General features: G+C 39.9%; 1 protein-coding gene across 3 annotated transcripts in view; it reads right to left on the bottom strand.

Annotated features, from left to right (window-relative positions):
- EGF (epidermal growth factor) overlaps positions 1-22,440 on the bottom strand; it is a 55,342-nt gene that overhangs the window by 8,118 nt on the left and 24,784 nt on the right. For all 3 annotated transcript variants that reach the window (XM_058024067.1, XM_058024068.1, XM_058024069.1), the window contains 13 exons: positions 21,730-21,852; positions 20,497-20,622; positions 19,252-19,388; positions 17,244-17,392; positions 15,529-15,633; positions 13,605-13,828; positions 10,364-10,531; positions 9,451-9,600; positions 8,859-9,005; positions 8,122-8,238; positions 6,985-7,110; positions 4,723-4,842; positions 2,456-2,606 (listed from right to left, as the gene is read on the bottom strand). In XM_058024067.1, coding sequence (XP_057880050.1) covers positions 2,456-2,606; positions 4,723-4,842; positions 6,985-7,110; positions 8,122-8,238; positions 8,859-9,005; positions 9,451-9,600; positions 10,364-10,531; positions 13,605-13,828; positions 15,529-15,633; positions 17,244-17,392; positions 19,252-19,388; positions 20,497-20,622; positions 21,730-21,852 — 1,843 coding nt within the window. The remainder of the gene's footprint in view (positions 1-2,455; positions 2,607-4,722; positions 4,843-6,984; positions 7,111-8,121; positions 8,239-8,858; positions 9,006-9,450; positions 9,601-10,363; positions 10,532-13,604; positions 13,829-15,528; positions 15,634-17,243; positions 17,393-19,251; positions 19,389-20,496; positions 20,623-21,729; positions 21,853-22,440) is intronic.

Below are 22,440 nucleotides of genomic sequence, written 5' to 3'. Positions count from 1 at the left end.
AGGTATGCGGTTGAAACCTGTAGAATCCAGTATTGAAAGTATTTTTATATTTCTCTTTTTCCTCTTTTTTTTTTTTTTTTTTTTTTTTTTTTTTTTGTACTGTTATTTTTTACTGGTATTGAATTGCCTATAGAATTGTACAGAGAGGTTGTTATTACCAGATTCCTATGGGTTAAAGAGTAGGGAAAAAAGTTTCTTAAATTCTGTAAATCCTGCTGTGTGATTAGTGTTTCCCTAGGATTTTCCATTAAACTTCTTTCAGCAGCAAGCTTCTCTTTAAAGTAGGCAGGACAGGACCAACTTGTATTTTCAGAGTGACTTGATTAAGAGAATCAAATTTTAATCTCAATCTTTACTGTAAAATTAAAGATGAATGAAAGTATTTAAAAAACCCATGCATAAGAAATATCTTCATTTAGAAATATCTTCAAAACTTACTTTGAATATAAGCTTCTTCCGTAGACAGTTTTTGTTTATTTGACTGGTTTTACCATTGTAAAACCCAACACAGAAATATCCTATCTATGCATGAAACCCTCAAATCAAAACTACTAGAAAGTGAGAAATACATCAAAAAATAATCTCAGCCTAGTTTTACTACACAAGGCAAGACATAAATAATAAATGGAAAAAATGAAAAGTCTATTCAGCTCATAACAATCTCTCAGCAATGTAGACTCAACTCATCACAATTCTAATTGGTCTAATTTTACTCAAGTCCAAGACCTAGTCAGATGAGAAAAAGAAGCGGGATTTGACCTGCAGCAGCTTTTACCTAATGTCATGAAAACGTTATATCAGCATTCATTATTAAGTCAGGCACAAGCACTCTCATTCTGTTAAAATTTAGAATGTGTGTGCATTGGAAGGCAGAAAAAATGCTAATTTTTTAATGTTAAATTACAGTTAATTGCAAACATGCTGGCAGATCATACACTACATTTCTAGTGTATGATCAAATGATCATTTATTAATTAAAATACAAATCACATTTGGTATGTGGTTTTTGCTGGGTAACATTTTTCCATTCCTTCCCTTCTGCAGTTAATAAATCAGAGCCTACATGAATGAATGCTGCCATCTAGTGAGGATTCAGCGGGGACAGGATCCAGCAACACCCACACACAAATCCCAACATCATGGCCAAGCAAGGTTGCTCTTAAGTTTTTTACTGCTTCCACTTCCAAAACTGAAAAACATGTACATTTCAATTCTCATTATGCACTAACACGCAACAAATAAAAGAAAAACAAATGTGATCTAATTTGAAAGTTCTGCAGGTTTAGACTCTTCTAAAGAAGAAACTTCTGAGGTGAAAATAGATAGTTCACTATACCTCTAAAAGTTACACTAAAAATTCAAACCCAGAGATTGGTACTTCAAAAAGTGCCAGAGATGACCATGAGTCTGTTTCCCATAATGTCTTTGCCCAAGGGCTTTGCTGAGCTCAAGAGATCTACAGCACAAAGCATTGACTTCATTCCCATAAATGCACATGAGACACATTCCTTTCATATTCTTACAGGTACAGAGGTCTGTAGGCAAGGGAGACCACTCATACTTCAAACTAGGAAAGCCTGAGGCACAGAGGGAGATTTTCCTACCCTGGAACAGTATCTGCCCCCTGTACAGGTCCTCACTTACCCCCTGTGACCCCAGGGGAGGAGGCAGGCATTGGATTTGTCCCATTGCAAAGATTTTATGCTTGATTTTGAAGAAAGATTCTGAGTACAGCTTCAAATATAATCAGGTTACACACTTAAATGCCAGCACTAAATGTTTTGAAGAAATGATTACCCCATGGAACTAGGTTGTCACATTGACTTAGCCAAGGCTGACTTCTGAGGAGATGAGATTCTCCTGGATTTTATAAGTACCTTCATTTGGGGAACCCAGAATTAGGCTTCACAAAAATATTGACAGGGTCAAAAATATTGACAGGGGAAGTAGGTTTCAAATTTGAGGTCTCATTGTAACTCTTCCTGTTTTTAGAGGGCAATTATATCCTACTCATTTCTGTAAAGGAAGAGGTGACAGCAGAAGATTGCTCCCTGGCCCCAGTCAGAGAAGGCAAGACAGAGTTGTCCTCTTCCATCCCAGTGAATGCTACACAGGAACAGCAAGGCCAACAGGGAGGTGCAGTCAGCAGGACATGTACAGGAGAGAGAGAAGGCACCTCTTGCAAGTCATCTAACAAGTTACCACCCATTTCCAAAGTAAAGAATCAAGTGCTCAGGGAACAAATCCAATCCTACCGTGAATTGCAATGGAGTGGCCATGCACTGAAAATTACACTGATCACTTACAGGAAAGAGGAGATTCAAATGCTAATGAGTGACATGAGGGATGAGAAGATCATTCATGCACAAACTCTTTTCAATGCCTGCAGTAAACAGAGGGTAGCATTCCAAGGGTACCATTGTTCAGCAGAGAAAATACAAATTTCTGTACTTACTTGCAGGCATAGTCTTGTAGGTCAGAAACATAATTGCACACTCCACCATGGAGGCAGTATGACTCGTAGGAAGGAGGACATCCTACAACATCACCTTGCACAGCCTTTGTAGTGTACTCACTGCTGGCAGCAGCTGGGGGAACAGTAGATTCTGAAACAGAGTTTCAAAGGGACATCTCAAACTTTTGGCCTCATTGGTAACATAATCTTATGAAAGAGTTCCAGAACTTCAAGGTACTAAACTAGGCAAAAATATCCAGTTTCTATTTATTACTTGTTTTTTCCTATCTTCTTATGCTGTTATCAAACTTAGGCAAGCATAAATATAGATAAAATTACTAAATATGATATATTGATATGGAAATATTATTTATAAATATATATTATATATTATTAAGTATTATTGTTTATACATTATATATAACTTATTATTTATAAATATATAGATATTAATATACCATGTTATTAGTATGATACAATAATATCTTAATATATTAATATAGTATATAAATCTATAAATATTTTAGATTTACAGTGAAAGACCTACAGAGATTGACTGAGTTCGTGTGTTTACTTGTATGAGCCCGGCCCTGAAGAAAAACTGCACCAACTATCTAGGTGCTTACTCTGAAATGATTTTTGCAACTTATGAAGTTTTGACATATGGTAAATCTCTACTATGTATAAATCACCAGAGTGAGAGGCAGAGGTGAAGGGTGACTGTATTTCATGCACTTGGATCTCAGATTCAGAAGCTTTCACAAGAAACTTGAGATTCTTATGCAGATTATTTCTACTCTGCTGCCATTCAGTTAATTGCACGTATGTGTAATGGCAGATCACACTTTTTACTGTTTCAGGTAGCTCAGGTGCAGATAAGAGCATCACTGGGGGAGCAGGGAGCCCTGTGGCTCTGCCAAAGCGTTCTGCAGCCTGCTCTGAATCACACATTCTGCCACCTACACACCTATCCAAACCAGCTGGTTTTAAAGGTAGCACAAATATTTCTGCACAGCATGACCACAGTGCAGACATGCCCTTACAGAAAAGGAGTGCTTTCATGCTTGCTTTGGTGCTACAACAAACCTGTAGGTCAGAACAAAACAGCTACATGGCAAAGAATTTCTGGCAGCAAGGATTGGCAGAGACACACCTGATCATTCTCATGTAATTATGGGGTCAGTTCTATGACTCACACCAGCTTTATTGCAACATGACCTTCAATGACATTTGGGCTTTAAAATTTCATTTGCAGGAGAACTGCCATGGCAAAGAGCCTGAATGGAAAGAGATGAGTGATTATAGTGAACCCCAGGTGTGTATGCATTCAGCAAAGAAAATTTCATCATGCTAAAAGAGCTTATTAGGCAAAGAGCTAAAACAATGTGTTAACATCTATAAAGACATGGGATCAGACTGACACATGAGAGACCTAGGAAACATTACTTCCAAGTCACGCATCATTTAAAATCATCATTTCCTGAGTGACACCTGAAACTACTGAAAGATTAAGTGACTGAAATGGGAGTGGAAATCCTGATAGGTGCTCTATTTAAGAAAGCTATAATTTCATTGTTTTTCTGAAGAAACAGCTCTGTGACAATGTCCCTCCATCATCAGAATGTCACTCAATCTGGAGTAAAATTCACCCTGACCAAGCTGGCTGACACAGAGTAGAAGAATGAGTCACTCTCAATTTCAGAGAATGCTGCTACCTCATTGAGGCACCAAAATGAAGGTCAGATAGTCACTAGTGCTGAACTTTTAGCAATTCCCTTCAGTAAATTGATAATCAGATTTTCTAAGGAATTTCAGAGCCCTTTTGAGCAATTAGTGACTGGAACTGAAAGACAAGCTTATACTGAAGAATCAAAGGGCACTTAAATCATGTGCATTTCCTCTGCTAGCCTTCTGCAAAGTAACAGAAGGCACAGGGAGTTTGAAAAATGGCACAGACTGAAATTACCCTCAAAAAATGTTCCAAGGAGCATTTACTTCTGCTGTAGATTGTAAATGACACTTGATAGATTTGTTGGTACGTTTAGACAGTAAAAAATTTACATTGAACCTTGATGTAGATATTTCCTTACTAAACTTGGATCTGCTCTCCTTCACCACAGCCTCCCAAAGGCAGTGCTAAATGGATCCACAAACTGGTCAGGATGTTCCTATACAGGGGTGCCTTAGTTTCCAGGTATAACAATTTATCCAAGGACACAGCCTAATTAAGGGCCACTTTGTTGTATTTGCTCACTGTGTTTACTCACTGCAACCGTCGCCAGTCCCAGAAGCATGATCAGCACACGAGCAAGTGAAGTTTCCTTCCGTATTTGTGCAGGTCATGTTCTCTCCACAGGTGTGGGACCCCGTCTTGCACTCATCAATATCTGTCACCCAAACAGTCTGCAGTTAGAAGAATGAAATGCCTCAGAGCATCGGCTAAAAGGGCAGCAGTAGCAGCACTGCTCTCCCCAGGCAGTGGGGAAAACACCAGAGACCTCTCCCTGTGCAAACATACCTTCATGGAAAGCCTAATGGAAAAGCAACCAGCTTATTTTCTATAGCAAGAGCATGCTGTGCTGCTGCAGAAACTCTCCACAGGGAGAAGGAGGGAAAGGCTTCGCCATGAAATGTAACAAATACAGCAGAGTTGAAGAGGAGACTTATTGTTACCAGATGCGTTCTCCTGGCATTGCTAGTCCTAGCTTGCAGCCTGGATCTATATGTTGGCACTCTTGCAGAAGGGTTTGGGAGTGGGGAGCTGCCCACCCCTGTACCACCCACCTAGTTCAGCCTAACAAGAGTTTAGGCAGAAGAAAAGTGTCTAGAAACCTACAGGTTTATTCAGTTTGTGTAAACACTTCAATAAGTGAGGTTCTGAGTGACTGTGAAGAGGCTCCCTGACTACAAGAGTTTCCAGGCTCAGAGACCATGTTAGGTTCATACACATCTCTGACCCCCATTCTGCCGCACCCCTTCCTCCTGCCCCCACACTTCTCTGCAAAGCCCATGGCAGCAGTTCCTGCCAGACTGGCCACCTGCACCTTGCTAAGTGATGAAGCATCCCCCTCAAAGGTGAAACCTTTGGTTCACTCAACCAAGTTTGAGAGCTTCTGATTCATTTTATGATCCGTCAGCAGAATAAATGTGCCAGGTCTGATTTGGGGAATCACAGATCTGCTACCCCAATTTTTGTGAAATGATTGCTTAAACTGCTTGGAATTTTTCTACAGTAAAATTAACATGATCTAGCTCAAAACAGTACAGAAAATTCAGAGCACTTAAAAAAAAGGGGGGGGAGGAGGGGAACACAACTGCTGCACAGTTTCATGAAATGTGATTTCACCAACACCACACAAACTCATGTGTGGTGTGTTATCACTGAACATTCCATCACATTCCTGGACACTGTGCATGCTTGCAGGCACTTACAACTGAAGCACAAAATCACTTACCAGTTTCTGGCTTTCAGTACATTTCAAGTCATCAAACACAAAATTAGTTTCAGTTATGTTTACATCTTAGTAATACTACATCTTTTATCAGCTGAGAATCTATTTTCTGGACTTAAAGACTTCAGGAAAATAATAGACTTTTTTTCAATGACAGTGGAAGGTACTACATCCTGAACAACTATTCCACAGTGCAGTGGTAAGTAAGACAGTAAAGCTCAGGGCTGCTTGAGAATTTGCCTTCTAGGTTGTGCTAGGTCTGCAAGAGGGCCTTGTAACTTCTGTGTGCACTTCCATCTGCACTTCCAAACACCCTCAAAGACGTGAGCTCTGCCTCTGACCCCTGCAGGCAAAAGGCCTTCTTGATTCTTCTCTGATACTTTCCACATTCTACCCATAATAATGATATTGGTTTTAATTTTTCAGTCATCCTAATCAGTGTTGAAGAACCAAGGCCAGTAAAGATTATGTTAGAATTGGTTAAAACTCCTTGGGCTTTGAATTAAGCTATAAAGGAAAAAAGTAAAAGAAAAGGACAAAAGAGAAGGCAAGACTCTCATAAAGCTCTGAACAAACTGTGTGCTAGCCAAATACTGGAGAGAAAAAGCTTCCTGTTCATATTTACCACTAAAATGGATTAAGAATTTAAGAGACGTAGAGAATGAACTAAAGACCTGGCATTAGAGCTGGATGGGAAAATCAGTGGGTCTGATTATTAACAAGACTCTAAATGTACTCAAGTTGTCAGTGTCACACCTTGAACCTCATGCCTATTAAACAGACCTGGAATTATTTGATGAGTATTATGACACACTCAATACCTGCTTTCGTTTATATTCACGGCAACGATTTCCAATAAAGCTCTACTGCTTCACCTCCACTTCCCTCCTCCTCTCTCTCCTTCCATAGCCACCAAAAAGAGTGCAAACACTGAGAGGAGATATTCACTGACAACTACAAGCTTTGCATATTCATCAGGTGCTGATGTAACCGCGCTTCAAACAGGGAGGAAGGCACCACAGAGGCAGAAATGCCTGAGCCCTGCAGCCAGAGCAGAGCCCTCAGACGTGCCCCTACCATGGCAATGGACTCCATCTCCAGTGTAGCCTGCCAGGCACTGGCAGACGTAGCCCCCGTCCGTGTTGATGCAGCGGGACACGCTCCGGTTGCAGCGGTCCGTGCGTGCCGCGCACTCGTCCACGTCTGTGGGACACAGCAAGGGACAGGACACTGGGTCAGGCACCAGCACATCAGTCAGCACGCCGAGACATCTGCACCACCGAGCTCCCCCACAGTCTGCTCTCACTTGGCATTTGTGCATGTGAAGCAAATGGGAAGAGAAGGACTTTGTGGTCTTTTTTGGTATGAAGTTTGATGGGGGTGCTCAAAATCCAAGGGAGTCAACAAAATGATATCACAAATATCATTTGCCTAAAGAAAACCTGTTCAGAGGAAATTATCCGATTCAAAAATAGCTTTATGTTATACAATCATATAATCTATTAAGTTGGAAAAGACCTCTAAGAGCATTTAGCAACTTTGTTTTATAAAAGAATGCATAGGCTTAAAAAAAAAAAGGTACTACAGTGGAAAAAATGTATGCTCATTTCAGCTTACAATTTTTTCCCTTTACATGGAAACACAGATTCTTCTGAGTCTTCACACTTAACCACCAAATGGTATTTTTTTTCTGTTTCTAACACCTTCCTCTCCTGACCTCTGTGAGAGCAGAACAGTTATTTCATTTATGTTGCAAATAAGTCCAGAAACTTAAAGACCACCCTGAGCAATGTTTTGCGTGGCTATTAGAGTCTTTTTCTAGTGCTAGAAAGAAACTACTTTTTTTTACAAATATTACATCAGGAATACTAATTTTGAAGAGATTCCCTATGTCTAAATTATACATTAACTATCATGTCTATGGACTGAGCTATTACAATTAGTGAATTTTTACAAATAAATACATTATACTTTCTATTCTCTGTGTTATTGCTTGTTAATATTAATAGGATTAACTCTCATTGCTCGAGGGGAAAAAAGGCATGAGATAATTAGCCATTTCATCTCACATGCTTTCTGCTCATCATCCCTTTCATACTATTGACCTTTCTCTGATGCCTCACACAGCAGACTTGCCAGTGTGAAAGGAGATAGATTTTCTTCCTCCCCCCTCAGTCTACAATTTTTCAAAAGTTAAAATAATTTTTTTATTACCATAGCATGATTTCCCCTTCCTGGTAAATCCTTTCAAACACTGGCACATAGCACCATCTTCCAACAAAACACACTCCGCATTGGCATAACATTCTAGGGCAGTGCAGTCATCTTCATCTATAGCATAAGCAAAACAAAAGAAAAACCACTAGATGTCCTTGGAAATATCAAAGGAGGTAGTGTATATCTATATTACAGAAAACAAACTGAGAAAACCACAACATACTAAGCTAAGTTTGAAACTTAGCTCTCCAGGATTAATAATGGTAAGCCAATACAATTTCTGCAGCTGTTCTCTTTGTCTAGATGGAGTTGACATGTCAGTATCAGGATTTCTGAATATTTTATTCAAAACCTATTGCAAAAGTTAATGATCTAGTGTCGTCAAAGATATGTAGAATTCAATGGGCTTATTTTAACTTTTTTTAAAGGAATGCAATATACTTAAAAACCTAAGGGAGAGACTTTCTCAAGTGTTCCAAACTAGAAATGTTTGTTCTCTAGACCAGGATAATATTATCAATTTTTGTTGACATAGCCAAGGAATAGAGACACAAACAAAAAAAGCAGTCCTACCTGGATTAATTGCACAGACCCAAGGTCTTGTTAGAAGCTTAAGAGCATGAATACTATCAACAATGAACCTTTCCTTCTTTAAGATCTATTACTTCTTTCTGCTCAATAAACCTGTTCAGAGCCTCAGAGTAAGCATAAGGAAGATAACCATCAGACTATACCTGATACCATGATTTCAGCAGTAAAAAAAATTATTTTCTGCTTTTTCCCATTGTCTGCATCCTCAAAAATCCCAGTGCTCCGTGTGCTCTGGAGCACAGTCTCTGGTGGTGGCATTGGCATTATCTCTTTGTGCACTGAGACACTTTCTGAAAAGACAAAAGTGACATGGACTATTTAAATCTACTGAAATAGCCATCTGATTTTCAAATACTTATGTATTTTCTAATAATCATGGTGGTTTCCTTTTAAAATAAGCATCAGTATCCTCTCAGACTGACCTGTTTCTGACGTCAAATTATTCCTAAAAGCTTTCATTGGTGAGTTTTCTCAATTACAAAAGAGAAGAAATGTGACTCATTGCTCACAATAATTGTCAGCATTGCACACACTTTTTTCACTGCTAAAATGCTAAGGGAAGAATTACAGTGGCCAGACAACATCTGTTGCCTTGTTGTCCCAAACATTCCAGCATTTTCATTCTTCAGAAAAACCATCATTCCTTATTTTAGAGCAAGGTGAATTTTTCCAGTGCTACCTATCAGGATCCTCAAGGATTTGAGGGGGGGCTTTTTGGGAACTGGAGGACTGTACCTGCTGTTGAGTTGGAAGAATCCAGAGCACGACAGGATTTTCCACCTTGAGTTTTCACAAATCCTGGATAGCACTTGCAGTGGACAATTCCAAAACTGTTTTCACAGATCTGATCACAGCCTCCATTCTCATAAAGGCAAGGATTTGCCCCTAATGAAGAAAAACAGGAAAATTAACAAGCTGCTTCTTCACTAAACATCTGTGTTTAGCTATGCAGAGTTGAAGCAGTTGGAAAAAGAATAAGTGTTGAAGCAGTTGGAAAAAGAATAAGGACAGACAAAAACTAGGATTTAATTTAATTTAATTTTTTTTTTTACAACAACAAATGCATATAGTAAAGCATAGATATTATCACCTAGCCACTGTCAGGAAAAGAGATTCGTGTACTCTGTATCTAATGCATGTACCACATTTTTAAATTTTATTTCCTTTATTGTTTCTCCTTTGGTATTTAGAGTCCTAATATTTCAATGGCATAAGGAACCTGTGATTACCTTCTCTCAATCCTGACCTATTGAATTACTCGTTTCGGCTTACAGGGAGATTGTTCCCAACAGAAAATTAAATAATTTGATCAAAAACTAATAAATCTCACAAAATCTTTCCCTGTGTCATTTGTTATTATTGGGGGGGGGGGGGGTGCTAATAGACTAGGATAAATAGGAATTTGAAGACTGTGGTAGCCTCATGGCAATTGATCAGCATCTATTCTTGGGCATGACCATAAATCTGTCAGCATTCCTGGGACACATGCCCAGATGATGCTTTCAATAAATGCCAGCCTGACTATGCCAGGCTTTTTAAAGAGCCTGTTTCTGAGAAGACAATCCTCTACCCAGGGACATCTATTCTGCTGGTATCAGTGAACAAGAGGAGGCTGGAAGGGAATGACTGCTCGATTTTTGCAGTGTACCTGGTTTAGCCAGAGGATGAGCTACAACCACTGATGAGGGTCTCAGCATGCTGCCTCGCAGACGTACCCTGTTTTGGCCGCTCTTCTTGTCCACCCTCACCAGGGATGGCCTAGCCCAGTCAGAAAACCACAGGTGGTCCTCAAACACCGCTACCGCAAAAGGGTGCCCTGCAAAGACATTAGGTTTGTCATTTCCACATCTGTAGAACATACACAAGAAACCCTGCAAAGGAAAGAATTATCTGCATATAGATCAACTTCTAACACAGGGACTTAGCCATAGCCTGTGCTCCCTTTGATATCCCATGGGGAGGGATAAGTGTTCATGAGCTGTCACTGTCATGTTTTCTGAAAAATCCCTTTGCCAGGATCCTGCACAAGCATCCTGTCCTAGGGCAGCCTGGGAGCTGCAGCCACTGCAGCCACTGACTTCAAAGCCAGTGTGTGGCCTCTACAAGGGCCAAAAGAACACACAAGTGCAATGCACAGGGGCATACAGCCAGCTAACATAAGCCACAGGAGGCAATAGGTCATCCAGGTAACTTCCTCTCTTTTCACTGATGGCAACAGGATCCTAGATATCAGCTTCAGCCAGGCACCTAACAATTATAGGACTAACTGTAGCTGCAAGAAACTCCACCCCAAGTTCAGAGCACAGGAACTTTTCCCTGGTAGCACAATATTATCTGCACTAGGAAAACTCAGATCCCTAGTGTGACTTCCAGAGATAAGATCAGCAATTCAGAATCCAAAGAGTAGTTTCATATAAATAATGGCAGACATAAAGATCTTTACAAAATGATTCTGACTCTTTTTAATCTCTCATGATAGAAAATTGTCATTAGTTCACATGGCACTATGCATTTTTTTCTATACACTCAGAAATCTCCTGCTTTCAAGATGGCCTTTGGGCAAGCTTTTTGCAATGGAAGGTAAGAACAACACACGCTATTCTTCCATGGATGTACACCTGGCTTCAGAGTGGATACTTCCTGGCTGAAGCAGGTTTGCTTTGTTGTGGTCCTTAGAGCCTCAGTGGCACTGCACTCTACCGTTGCAGTCTGAGCCCCTCTGAAAGGTATGTTTTTTAAGGACATGATTTTTATGGTCTGTGCTTTTACATTCTTGATGTAGACCTCAACTATGTGGTGTTTCATTTCAGTAATGAAAATGGGATCCCAACACGTACTAGCTTGAAAAAAAAATCAAAGGCAAGCAAACAAGAAAACAACACAACAGATAACCAATAGAGATAACCATTAGAACCTTGGGAAAGGAATATGTGTCGGTAAATCTTAAATTCAACTCACAAATAAACTGAAAAAACAGTCCTTTACAAAAAAATTTCTAAGACACTGTGTCAATGGTCTTTAGTGTTATTTGAAGAGTGTATTATGGGCCCCTAACTACCTCCACTGACCCATGCTTAATCACAGATCTTGGTTCTTACCTTTTCTTCCCATTAAATTTGAGCAACTAGACCAAGACCTAGATACTGTCCCCAAACACCCAAACATTTCCTCACAGTTTTAGGATCTGTAGTTTGCACTATTCACAAACAGCACCCTGCTTTGTCCAGCACTTTATTAACCTCTTATTTTGTGAATACGATAAGGATTAAAATCAGAAGCCTAGTGTCAGTCAGTGGAGACAGCAGGAACACCACAAATGTGACCCAGTGCATAAACAAAAGGGATGCTTGTGTTCTTCATTGCCTCGGGCAGGTTATTATGGGCTGTTGTACTTCCAGCTGAAAATGGGGTCAGGTGGAAGAGCAGAAATGATTTACTGTTTTGCATGCAGCTCTACTGAACGAGCTCTCAGCACAGGGGCACTAGAGGGAGCTGCTGCAATAAAAATTCATGTTACAGCAGAACACCTATGAAGTGGAGCCGCCGCCTTGTCCTCCAGTGTACAGCTGTTCAACAACAAAATCTGAATTCCAGTCTTCACTAGCAGCATTAGCAAATGATCAGGACATGCTTCTCTAAATTCATCCCCCTACAGGCCTTCATCTCTTTTCACTACCTTACATACAGATGTTCATGCCCTTTTCTCTCACCTCCAAACAGCTGTATCCCTGCTCCTTTCACATAATCCGTATTTCTATAGTGCTCCCAGCTCTCCTTCTCTTTTTGCTCCCTGAAAGACACTGTCTTACTCTTTGTGGAGAAACAAAATGAAACTTGGCTGAGATTTCAAGGTCCTCCTTTGCAGATCTGCCCCGTTCCTGGAGGAGGCAGTCACCATGGGGAAAGGGAAGAGAGAAGAAGGCTGGAAACTACTAGGAAATTACTTCCTGAGCCTTATGATGTCTTATAAACTGGAGAACACTTATTCCTCCAGGACCACACTTTGGTCACCTCCAAAAGACTGGGAGGGTATCTGGCTTCAGTGATGAACACAAGCCTTCCCAGAGCACGGACTAGAACAGAGGCTGCTCGACAGAGTAACCATAGGGTTACCCACAGCAGCCATGGCATTGAGCTATGAGTCCTCACTCTGCCCATGTGTTGTATGCACACCTACAAAGTGGTCCCCAGAGAGATACCATGATCAAAAGAAATAGTCCTCTCCAGAAACTAATTTGCCATGGACAAGATTCTTAAACACATGGTTTACCTTAGACGTGGTACAACATCAGGTCTGTGTTGCTAACACCTCTCTTCTTTTGCTTCAGAACAGCATAGTTATGTGTCAAGCAATAGAAATCTTAGCCATAAAAACTACCAGCACATTGTAAAATCATTTTTCATTTGGTATCTATTGTGTGTTTAGAATCCTTCCAGTGCTCAATGCTGCAGATACAGGTTTGCTGCTCAAGGACCTTAACAACCCAGATTAATTCCCTTTCTTCTTGTGTCAGTATAACTCATTGGTGCAATAAACACAGCAAAACCTGAATTAAACTAAGCAGCCATGCATGGGAACAGCAAAGCACATTTTAAATTTTTTTATTCTTTTCATTTTTCTGTGAAGGCAGGAAGAGGGCATCGCACAAACTTCTCTGTGCAATGCAAAGTGACTCATTAGTAAAAGCAGAGAGAGTTAGAAAGAAATTCTTTTGCTAAAATGAATAAAAGTCAGCTGGGTAACAGAATGAAGAGCTCAAGTGCTGTCATTACCCTCAACATAGCATGGGATATATAGCACAGCAGCTGGCCAGTAGTTTTCATGCACATATGCAGACACACACACACGGACAAGCAGCAGTAGGTAATTATCAACCCCAAAGCCTCACCTACATCATTCTGTGCAAGAATTCGACGACCAGAACCATCCAGGTTTGCGCTCTCAACCACGGCCTGTTTAGCATCACACCAGTACACCTTGTCAGCCAAGTAGTCCAGAGCAATTCCACTGGGCCACAGCAGGCCGGTGTTGGCTACGACCCGGCGATCGAAGCCTTCTAAGGAAGAGCTGCCAATCCGCGGGCTGACTCCCATGTCAGTCCAGAATAATCTCCTTCAGAAAAAAAAATGAATACAGGGAGTCAGTAAGTAAATGTTTGTCCTCCTCTCCATAGAGTTCTTTCAAGGCAGAAAGGTCAGATCAGAGCAACGCAGCCCTGACTCACAGGAGAAAAAGTGCATGCGTCAAGCAAACATATTGGCTGCTGATCTTTCCACACTTGCCATGAGACTCCAGGTGATTGCACTGACACTTATGCAGAATCCTCACTCTGTTCACTGGCATGAAACCCTTGGAAAACAACTCCTCACTATGTTAACTGCCACAGCTCTTCATATCTGCTTTTTGATTTTCCATGTGACAGCTGATGGTGTTTTAGCAAATCCAGACAACAGAAAATTATGCATTAGCCAGACCCTAGTCTAAAGAGGGATACAACAATAAACAAATGAAATTAAAATTACCCATTAGCCATGAAAAACAAGCAAAAGTAGGCAGGTTGTTTAAAAAAGATACACCAATATCAGGTCCAGAGTCTTCTTCCTTTAATAAAATCATGATTCTCAGGATCTCCCTCTAGAGTCCTGTGTGTTACTCACTGGGTGTTTAGCAGTTTTCAATGAACAGACAATGCTAGAAGGCAACTCAAAATGGAGATAGCTATAATTGCAAATAATATCTGAAGTTTGGGCTCATCTTCCCAGGTGCCAGTTGCCTCTGTCAGGTTTACTGAAATAACCCAGAGATTCACTTAGCTTTAGTTACACAAGCAGTTTTGCTCTAACTAATGCAGGGATCAGTATTTTCAAGAATTCTAATTGTGTTTCATATCCCTCTTTAATACTACGAACATTGCCATAATGTCTGTTCATCCTTTCACCATGAACTTTCTAAAAAGTTAGGTTTTAATGATGTTTCCTCCTCCCTTTCCTATTGCATGTTTGCCTCTACCATAATTCTAGTAGACAATCTGGCAGAACCTACCTTTCTTCAAAGTTTTCCTGCAAAATGTTTCTGTAGCATTCGACCTCTACTGAAAGGTTCTTTCAGGTCTTTTATGGGCAGAGGCAAGCTAGCAAAACACCCTCCCCAAACCTGCTTCTTTCTGATTCTTCAGTACTTAGTTATAGCAGGATGTGAGCATCAAAACAAGATTTAAAGGACCAGATTTAAAATATTCCTACTACAAGCATACTGACTAAAAATCCGTGGGACTTTGCCATTGATTGAAACAGCCAGAATTTCATCAAGAGTGTAAACACATGGGATCATTTCAACACTAGTTAAGAAGATAGTAGGTGCATTTAAAACAACAAATCTCCAGAACAGTAAATTAGGTTTAGTTTCCTCTGAAACTGAAACATGGACCCAAAAAAAAGGCATTTTTGTAAGCACTGCTGGTTAAAAGTTTTTACCTTCTTCACACTACTAGATATGGAGCCATCAAAGTTTGTAGTGAGGCACCTACAGCTGTCAGTGACCTCAGATGCTCATGCTTATCTTTAGCTTAAACTGCATGTAGTATCATTAATGCTCCAACTTTCTTCTAAGATCTATGTGAGAAATGAACATGTCCCAGCTCATGAAAGAAACCTTGCAATAAAACATTACAGTTCACACAGCTCTGTGAGGCAATGACTAATCCAGCACGAGACTAATGCATATTTTGACTGCCAAAAGGGCAAAGCTTGCACACTCATTTTTAAAAATCATCCACAGGCATTACATGATTTACTGTGTTTATCACTCCTTACTTAGCAAATGGGTGAATGGCAATCCCTCGGGGCTGGGAAAGATCCTCCCAGATGATCATTTTTCTTTGCATTCCATTCAGATTGCTCCTCTCAATGCACACCTTCCTGCAACACAGACAGCACTGTTAGGTCCTCCTTGCCATCTTTTTAATTGCCTTCTTGGGCTGAATGCACTAAGATTTCACATTGCTTTAGTTAAGCTGTAATAAATAATTTCACAGTGACAGGAAGTAATCCTGCTGATGTGGGATGTCTAGTTGTTTTATCAACAAGTAATTCATGTTACAGCTTCATTATCTGGTCCGGGGCATAATGATAAAATACCTGCTGGTCTGGTCTACAGAAGACATGAAGTTCTCCTTCTTTGGGTGAATAATGAATTGCAAGTATGATCACTAATAGATAAATGCTAGCTTTAAAAGGAGTCAGGAGGAAAACCAGCTCCTAACTGAATACAATTACCAAATGTATAAAGAATTTTTTAAAATAGTAGTTTTACATAGCATTTTTCATCCAGAGATCAGTGGTCATTTTACATATTACATCTATTTTGTAGGAAATGATGAGGCCAAAGTTCTTAAGATTACTCATAAAATCTGTGACCAAGTCAAGTATAGAATCTACACTGCCAATTTTTCAATTCACCTTTTTTCCAGAAAACTGATTTTATTGCTGCAATATTCATCTTGCCAAACAAATATCAGCCTCTACCTGCAAGCAAACCTACAGCCTTCCATGCCTTTTTGAACCTTTAAAGAAAGGCCCCACAGAGATGGAAGGAGAAATACATTCCTGCAAATGTGGAGTACAAATGGGTAAATGCAGAGGGTGAGAAGGAAGTTCTGGGTTCAAATTCTCATATTCCCCCTGAATATGTTCTGTCTTATGGAGAGAAACACCATAATCTCCCATTTCACAAGAAACACTGGCATATTTCTACAGTAGCTCAATCATATGACAATATTGTACCTAAAAGCAAGGAAGTGGACTAGCAGAATATTTAAAATTGAGAATGAGGGTGATCTAAACACTCAAAATTACTTTTTATTGACTAAAGAATTATTGATCATGTTGAAAGCTCATGACCACTCTTCAAGATGTCTTCATTATCGGTTGTGATCTGAAACTGCCTTTTCATCAAAGGTCAGTTTTGTTTCCCTCTGCATTTAAGGTTAGTTATCAGCTGAAAGGTGGTCACATTGTCTGGCAGCAGTCATTGCTCTTTTATCAGAGATAATTGACAAAGACTCTCTAATAACATGATTTTAGCTGCCAACAACACTGACTTCTGCCCAAGATGTACTCAATACCATAATAATATTTTTTATCTTTTATTCTTTTTTATAATATGTATGTATATACAAAGATATACCTACACACACCCACTCACACGCAGCATCTGTATATAAAAAACAGTGTAAGGAAATATGTTCATGTGCACATATGTATGCACGCTTCAGATTCCTTGCAACTGAGTCCAAATCCTTGCTTCTTGGAAAGACAAAGATAAAAACACAATACAGACTGCAAGTGAACTTCCAGCATTTTAGTTTTACAGAACCTTCCAACTGTATATACTTGGGACTAAAACTACCCACTCAGAATGTGAAGCACTACTGAACTAGAGGGATATCTCAGCTATTTCTGCATCACCAGTCATTTATTCCAAATATTTAATGGCATGCTTCGGCATAAATGCCCTGTGGAGCATGTACCCTCTGTCTGTCCAGTACAATTTACGGTTAATCCAGTCCACAGCAAGGCCTTCGGGGGTATCCATAGCTCCGTGAATAACCTTTTCCCGATCTGAGCCATCCAAATTAGCTCGTTCTATCCATTTCAAGGCAGTGTGGGCAAAGTAAATCTGTGAATAAATAAGAGACAAGGTGTCATTAGTTCTCATCTCATTTTCCACTCTACCTTCTCTGTCTCGTAACTCCATTTCTAAAACACTTTTTTCTTCTGGAAAATTCCCTAAACTGCTTATTCACAAAAGGCTGCACAGGTAACCTGTGATCCCTGATCAAATAAAAAGACACTTATCCTTCAACCAGGATGACTTCTACAGGCAGCTTGTGCTTAGCTGTAAATCCTGGTTGCCCTATATACAGCCCTCTGAATATCCTGTAGTTTTGTGTCAGCCAGCAGCTACTTCACATGAAGCACAGCTGAGGGACTGGCAGAAAGAAGCATGTTGTCATTTCACTGGCTGCTCTTGTTGAAAAGTGACAAGTGTGGAGAAGATAGCAGCAACCTATGTATATCAAGGCGCTGGGAAGGGGAAAAGGAGGTATAAAATTTACTTGTATTTTTTTCCACTCTTTTTTCCTGCAGCTGTCTTAATTTTTTACTAGGTGTCTATTCTGTAAGGCTCCAACATTTCCAGAAGAGGTTTCTTAGTTTGAGGTCAAAAGTAAAGTTCTTTGCTTGTAGGGATAACCAGATTTGCATTTTCCAAGGATGTGTAAATTTTATCTTGTATCCAAATACCAGTAGAGGCAAACATTGCATGGCACAACCACATCAAAAGTAGTGCTGAGGCTTTCTTTGGAAATGGTAACAGCAAAACAAATAACTTTGCTTTGATGCTGGCCATGAGGTCAAACAAAACAGGAGGGAGCCTCTAGCCATAGCCCAGCTGATTCCACACCCTGGGAGCACAAAGGGGTGCTGCCTTGCCCCTCAGCTGACACAGCCTGGCTGCCCCCTGCATGTCCCCCCACCTCTGCTCTGCCACCCAACACCGCAGGAGGGGATCCCTGGTGCACACCAGAGTCCCTGGCACAGCTGACCCACGCTTGGCACGGCACAGGGCAACTGCTGCCTCTGCAGCAGGGCCCTATTTCGGGAGCAAGTGGAGATGTTCCAGGAGTGCCTGGAGTGCTCCTCCTGTAAACGCAGATCTGGTAACATTCACATTTGTTTAGCTGAGTCCATCTGGGCCTTGAGGTGCTTCCAACAACTTAACTGAGCTCCTCATCAGCTTTCACTGTACCATCCAGTATTTCTTTGCAACACTTGTACAGTGGAAATAAGGCTCTCCGTGGGAAAATATAACTGTCTGCCACAGAAGGTTTAGCAAAGCACAGCTGAAATTCTATTCTTCCCAACTCTGCAGGCGAGGAGTAGGACATTAGGATGTGGCCACACAGACAAACAGGTCTTTATACAGAGAAGATTCCTCTTTCCAACAGCACTGTCTAGTATGTGAGGAGTGTGTTTTGGAAGAGCAATAGACTCTGTGAGCATTCAGTATTTTTGCTCAATAATATCAGGACGTGGGAAATAATTCTTATTAAGATTACTCCAACATTTACTAGGAATCATACAGATTTAGCTGGATAGAATAAAAGATATTTTTGCTTGTACCACTACACAGTGAAGAAAGTCGACAGTATATTTCCAGAAAACAGCGCTGCAGTCTTAATGGAGAAAACTCACACAAAAGTTCTTTAAAATTGAAATCACGCCTGAAGTGAATTTAGACATTGAAATTCTCTGTGAAATATCGTTTTCAATGTACAAAAAGGAAATATATAAAGGATGAAACTCTTCAACTAATGTTTGGCAGCCTGTACCAGTTGTGCTCCTGGGCAGGCGACAGAACAAGGAGCAGCATAATGCGTAATCCAGATCACTGACAGAGGAAAGGTTAAGGCACATGAAAGCTCAATCCTTTTGTCCTTGCAACACTCCAGAATCCTCTCATTTTTAATGCCTTACCTTATTTTCCACCGGGTCAAAGTCCAGTGCTAAGACTACTCCCATCTGCCAGTCAAGTAAACTTGTGTAATCTGTTCCATCAAAACTGATCTGGCGGATATCTTGGCCATTTGCAAATAACAAAAATGGCTTAGGACCTGCCGATTAAAATTTGCCAGTATGTTAATTGCACTAAGTTCAAAGTGATCTCTAACTTGCATTACTCCTAAGTAGTGTGTATATAAGTCACAGTAAAAGACAAAATGCGGAGCAGAAGCAAAAAGAAATTACAGCAATTTTCCTACACTCGACTTGCCTAAGAAATTAAAAATAAATGTGAATATACTTTTACAGACTAAAGCATATTTTGACTGCCAAAAGAGCAAATCTCATTTTTAAAATCATCCACAAGCATTACATAATTTACTGTCAGCATCAGCCTCAACATTTCTGACAAAAGGAGCCACTAGTCCTGCTGCATTTCACACTGAGTGCCTTAGCCTCAAGGCAATCATCTTTCTACATTTCACAGCATCAGCATAAATGCCAGAATAACTTGAATTTGCATATGGAGAAGTCTTTTGTAGCAAAAGCAAGAAAGATACTGTCCTCAAAAAAAAAAAAAAAAAAAAAAAAAAAAAGAAAAAAAGAGAAAACCAAAAACCAAAAAACCATCAAACCTAGCTATCCCCTTATTTCGGGCACAAATCAAAAGCTTCTTTTTCCTCCTCTCTCTTTGGCAATTGCTTATACCCTTGCTGATCACCAGAGTCTGCCCTTTTCTCAGAAAGAGCGGAAGGGTCTGGAATCCAAAAGTGCACATAAACACCTCAGCTTCCTGGGGCCAGAGGGGGAGAAATATCCTAATATGGAAAGTCCTTTGCAGACTATTCCCTATCCTATTCACCAAACAGAGAGACTTCAGCCCCAGCTCTGTAACACTGGGCAGGAGCTATGCCCATATTTATGTGAAGGCACAAACCCCTGTGTACTGCAGGACAGGCCTCCACAGTAAGGGAGCCCAGAGTGAAATGGTGAGGATGGATCACAGATTGAACTTTCTGTGACAGAGACAGAACCATGTACTGCTGCTTGTTCTGGTTTATTTCCAAAATAGGTTGCCTTTCCTAACAACTAATACTTCCCAAATTTCACAAAGTAACCTGAAAACAGCGCAAATAGGGATCCCAGTTGATCCACCCTAAAGAACTCAAAAAAGGATTTACTTTTATTGGCAGAAATATGCAGGCATACCATGACACCAACCTATAGCAGTGCAGTGCTTTCTGTCTCGCTGAAGCTTATATCCAGGAAAACAAGCACACTCCCAGGAGGATGGGCTTAAGGAAGAGCATATCTGACTGCAGCCACCATTATCTGGAGATGTACAACCTTAAACAGAGCATTTGTAAAATTTTACTGTGCCGTTCTAAAAGAAAAATAAAATACAACAAAATCAGAGGTATAAGAGAATGGTTCACTCTGCTCAGGATTTCTACAGTGCAAATCATCTCAGTGACTGGTAGATTTACCAAAATGCCTCCTGCTGAAAGCAGAAGCCTAGAGAAGTGAAAACAAATTAGCAGTAACTCAATGTTGTGTAGTAACACAAAGTGGGAGGGTGGGATATGTAAAGAGAGAGGGTCTTTCATGTATTTCAGAGAACTCTTCTCCCATGCAAATCTCATCCCATCTACAACAAAGTAATAAATTTTATCAGACTTTGCACTCCATGCAAAGAAACAGCAAATAACGCAATCGTTCCCCCAGAAGTTAATTAGGCTAGGATGACAAATTGGTACTTTCTAAGAAAACAAACCAAGAAACCATTCTTTTGGGGTTTATTTTCTATTATAGTCTCAATACCAATATGAACTAGCAAAACAGAAATAATGACTGAATCTATGTATAAAGTACAGTCCACAATATGAAAGGGATTAAAAGGGAAAGAGGATTTTTCACAGCATAAGGCTGTCAGTAATGGAGCTATCTTGACCCCTACGACTGAAAAGATGCAGTTGAGAAGCTATATTCCCCTGAATTTGGAAAATTGCTGAAGTGGGGAATGACAGATTGAGTGTAGCAGCTTCAAGTATTCTGGCTGCAAAAATTCCATTTGTGGGTAAATTAGAGTGACTCTGGACATGGGGTGCATGACATCAATAAAATTATCACCTGAGCCTTAATTTTGTTTGTATATGTACTCTGAAGTATAAATTTTAGATGTCTCCCAGAGCAAAAATCTGAGACATGTCTTGATCTGTGCTGACAACAAAAGAACTTGGCCAGCAAATATTGGATGTTGCTGCTACTAAAAATCTATTTAAAAATGAAGATGAATACTGTTCATGTCAGCACTCAAATCAACATTCTATTATCTTGTACAATCATTTACAGCTGTTCAAAATGAGTGCAAAACGCCTTCATTCAATTCTGGCTCTTGGTGCCAAGAATGAACAGAGCCTGGCAGTGACTTCAGCTAAGAAAAATGTTCCTTACCTGTGCATGTTTTGCCATCCACTTTGAGCACAGATCCTTCTGGGCAATAGCAAACAGGGCCTTTGGATGTTTGAAGGCAGCCGTGACTACAGCCAGTGTCATTACTTGTACAGGTAATTAGCTCTACAGGAATTTAAGGAGAAAAAAAAACCCTAAATGATGATAAAAATTTTTACTAAGCCCCCAGTAAGAGATGTTAACATCTTAAATATCAAAAGAAGAAGAAGAAGAAAAAAAAAAGTAGGGAAATTAAATATATAAATAAATATAATTGTGATGTTTAGAGTACAACACTTCTGAAATCTTTATGTGGTTTGTTATGCTGTGTTTCTATTTTTCTTTTCCAAGTTTTTCCACACCTCCTCCTAATTACAGCCCAGGAGAAAGCCAAAATTGCTGAGTCCTGAAGCCATTACACTTATAAGGCTTTAATTTTTCGAAAATACTCTGAAGATTTGTTAGCAAAATAGAAGTTAATTTTGAAACATTTCTTTCTTGTACTTCATCAAAAATAGATCAGTTTCTAAAAACTACAAGGAATTTATACTGAAAGAATAAATATAAAAGACCAAGAGAATGAGGAAGAACCACTTTACTACTACTCCAAGTATAAAAGAGCTAAGATCAATCAAAACAGGAGATGGACCTTCCAGAAACAAAACTGTGTTCCTTAGTGTCAATTTTAGAAGTTATAAGGGCAAAATCACCTGA

Source organism: Melospiza georgiana, chromosome 5 (assembly GCF_028018845.1).
Source record: "Melospiza georgiana isolate bMelGeo1 chromosome 5, bMelGeo1.pri, whole genome shotgun sequence".
NCBI classification, from domain to species: Eukaryota; Metazoa; Chordata; class Aves; order Passeriformes; family Passerellidae; genus Melospiza; species Melospiza georgiana.
This window is presented reverse-complemented; position numbering and strand designations above follow the sequence as displayed.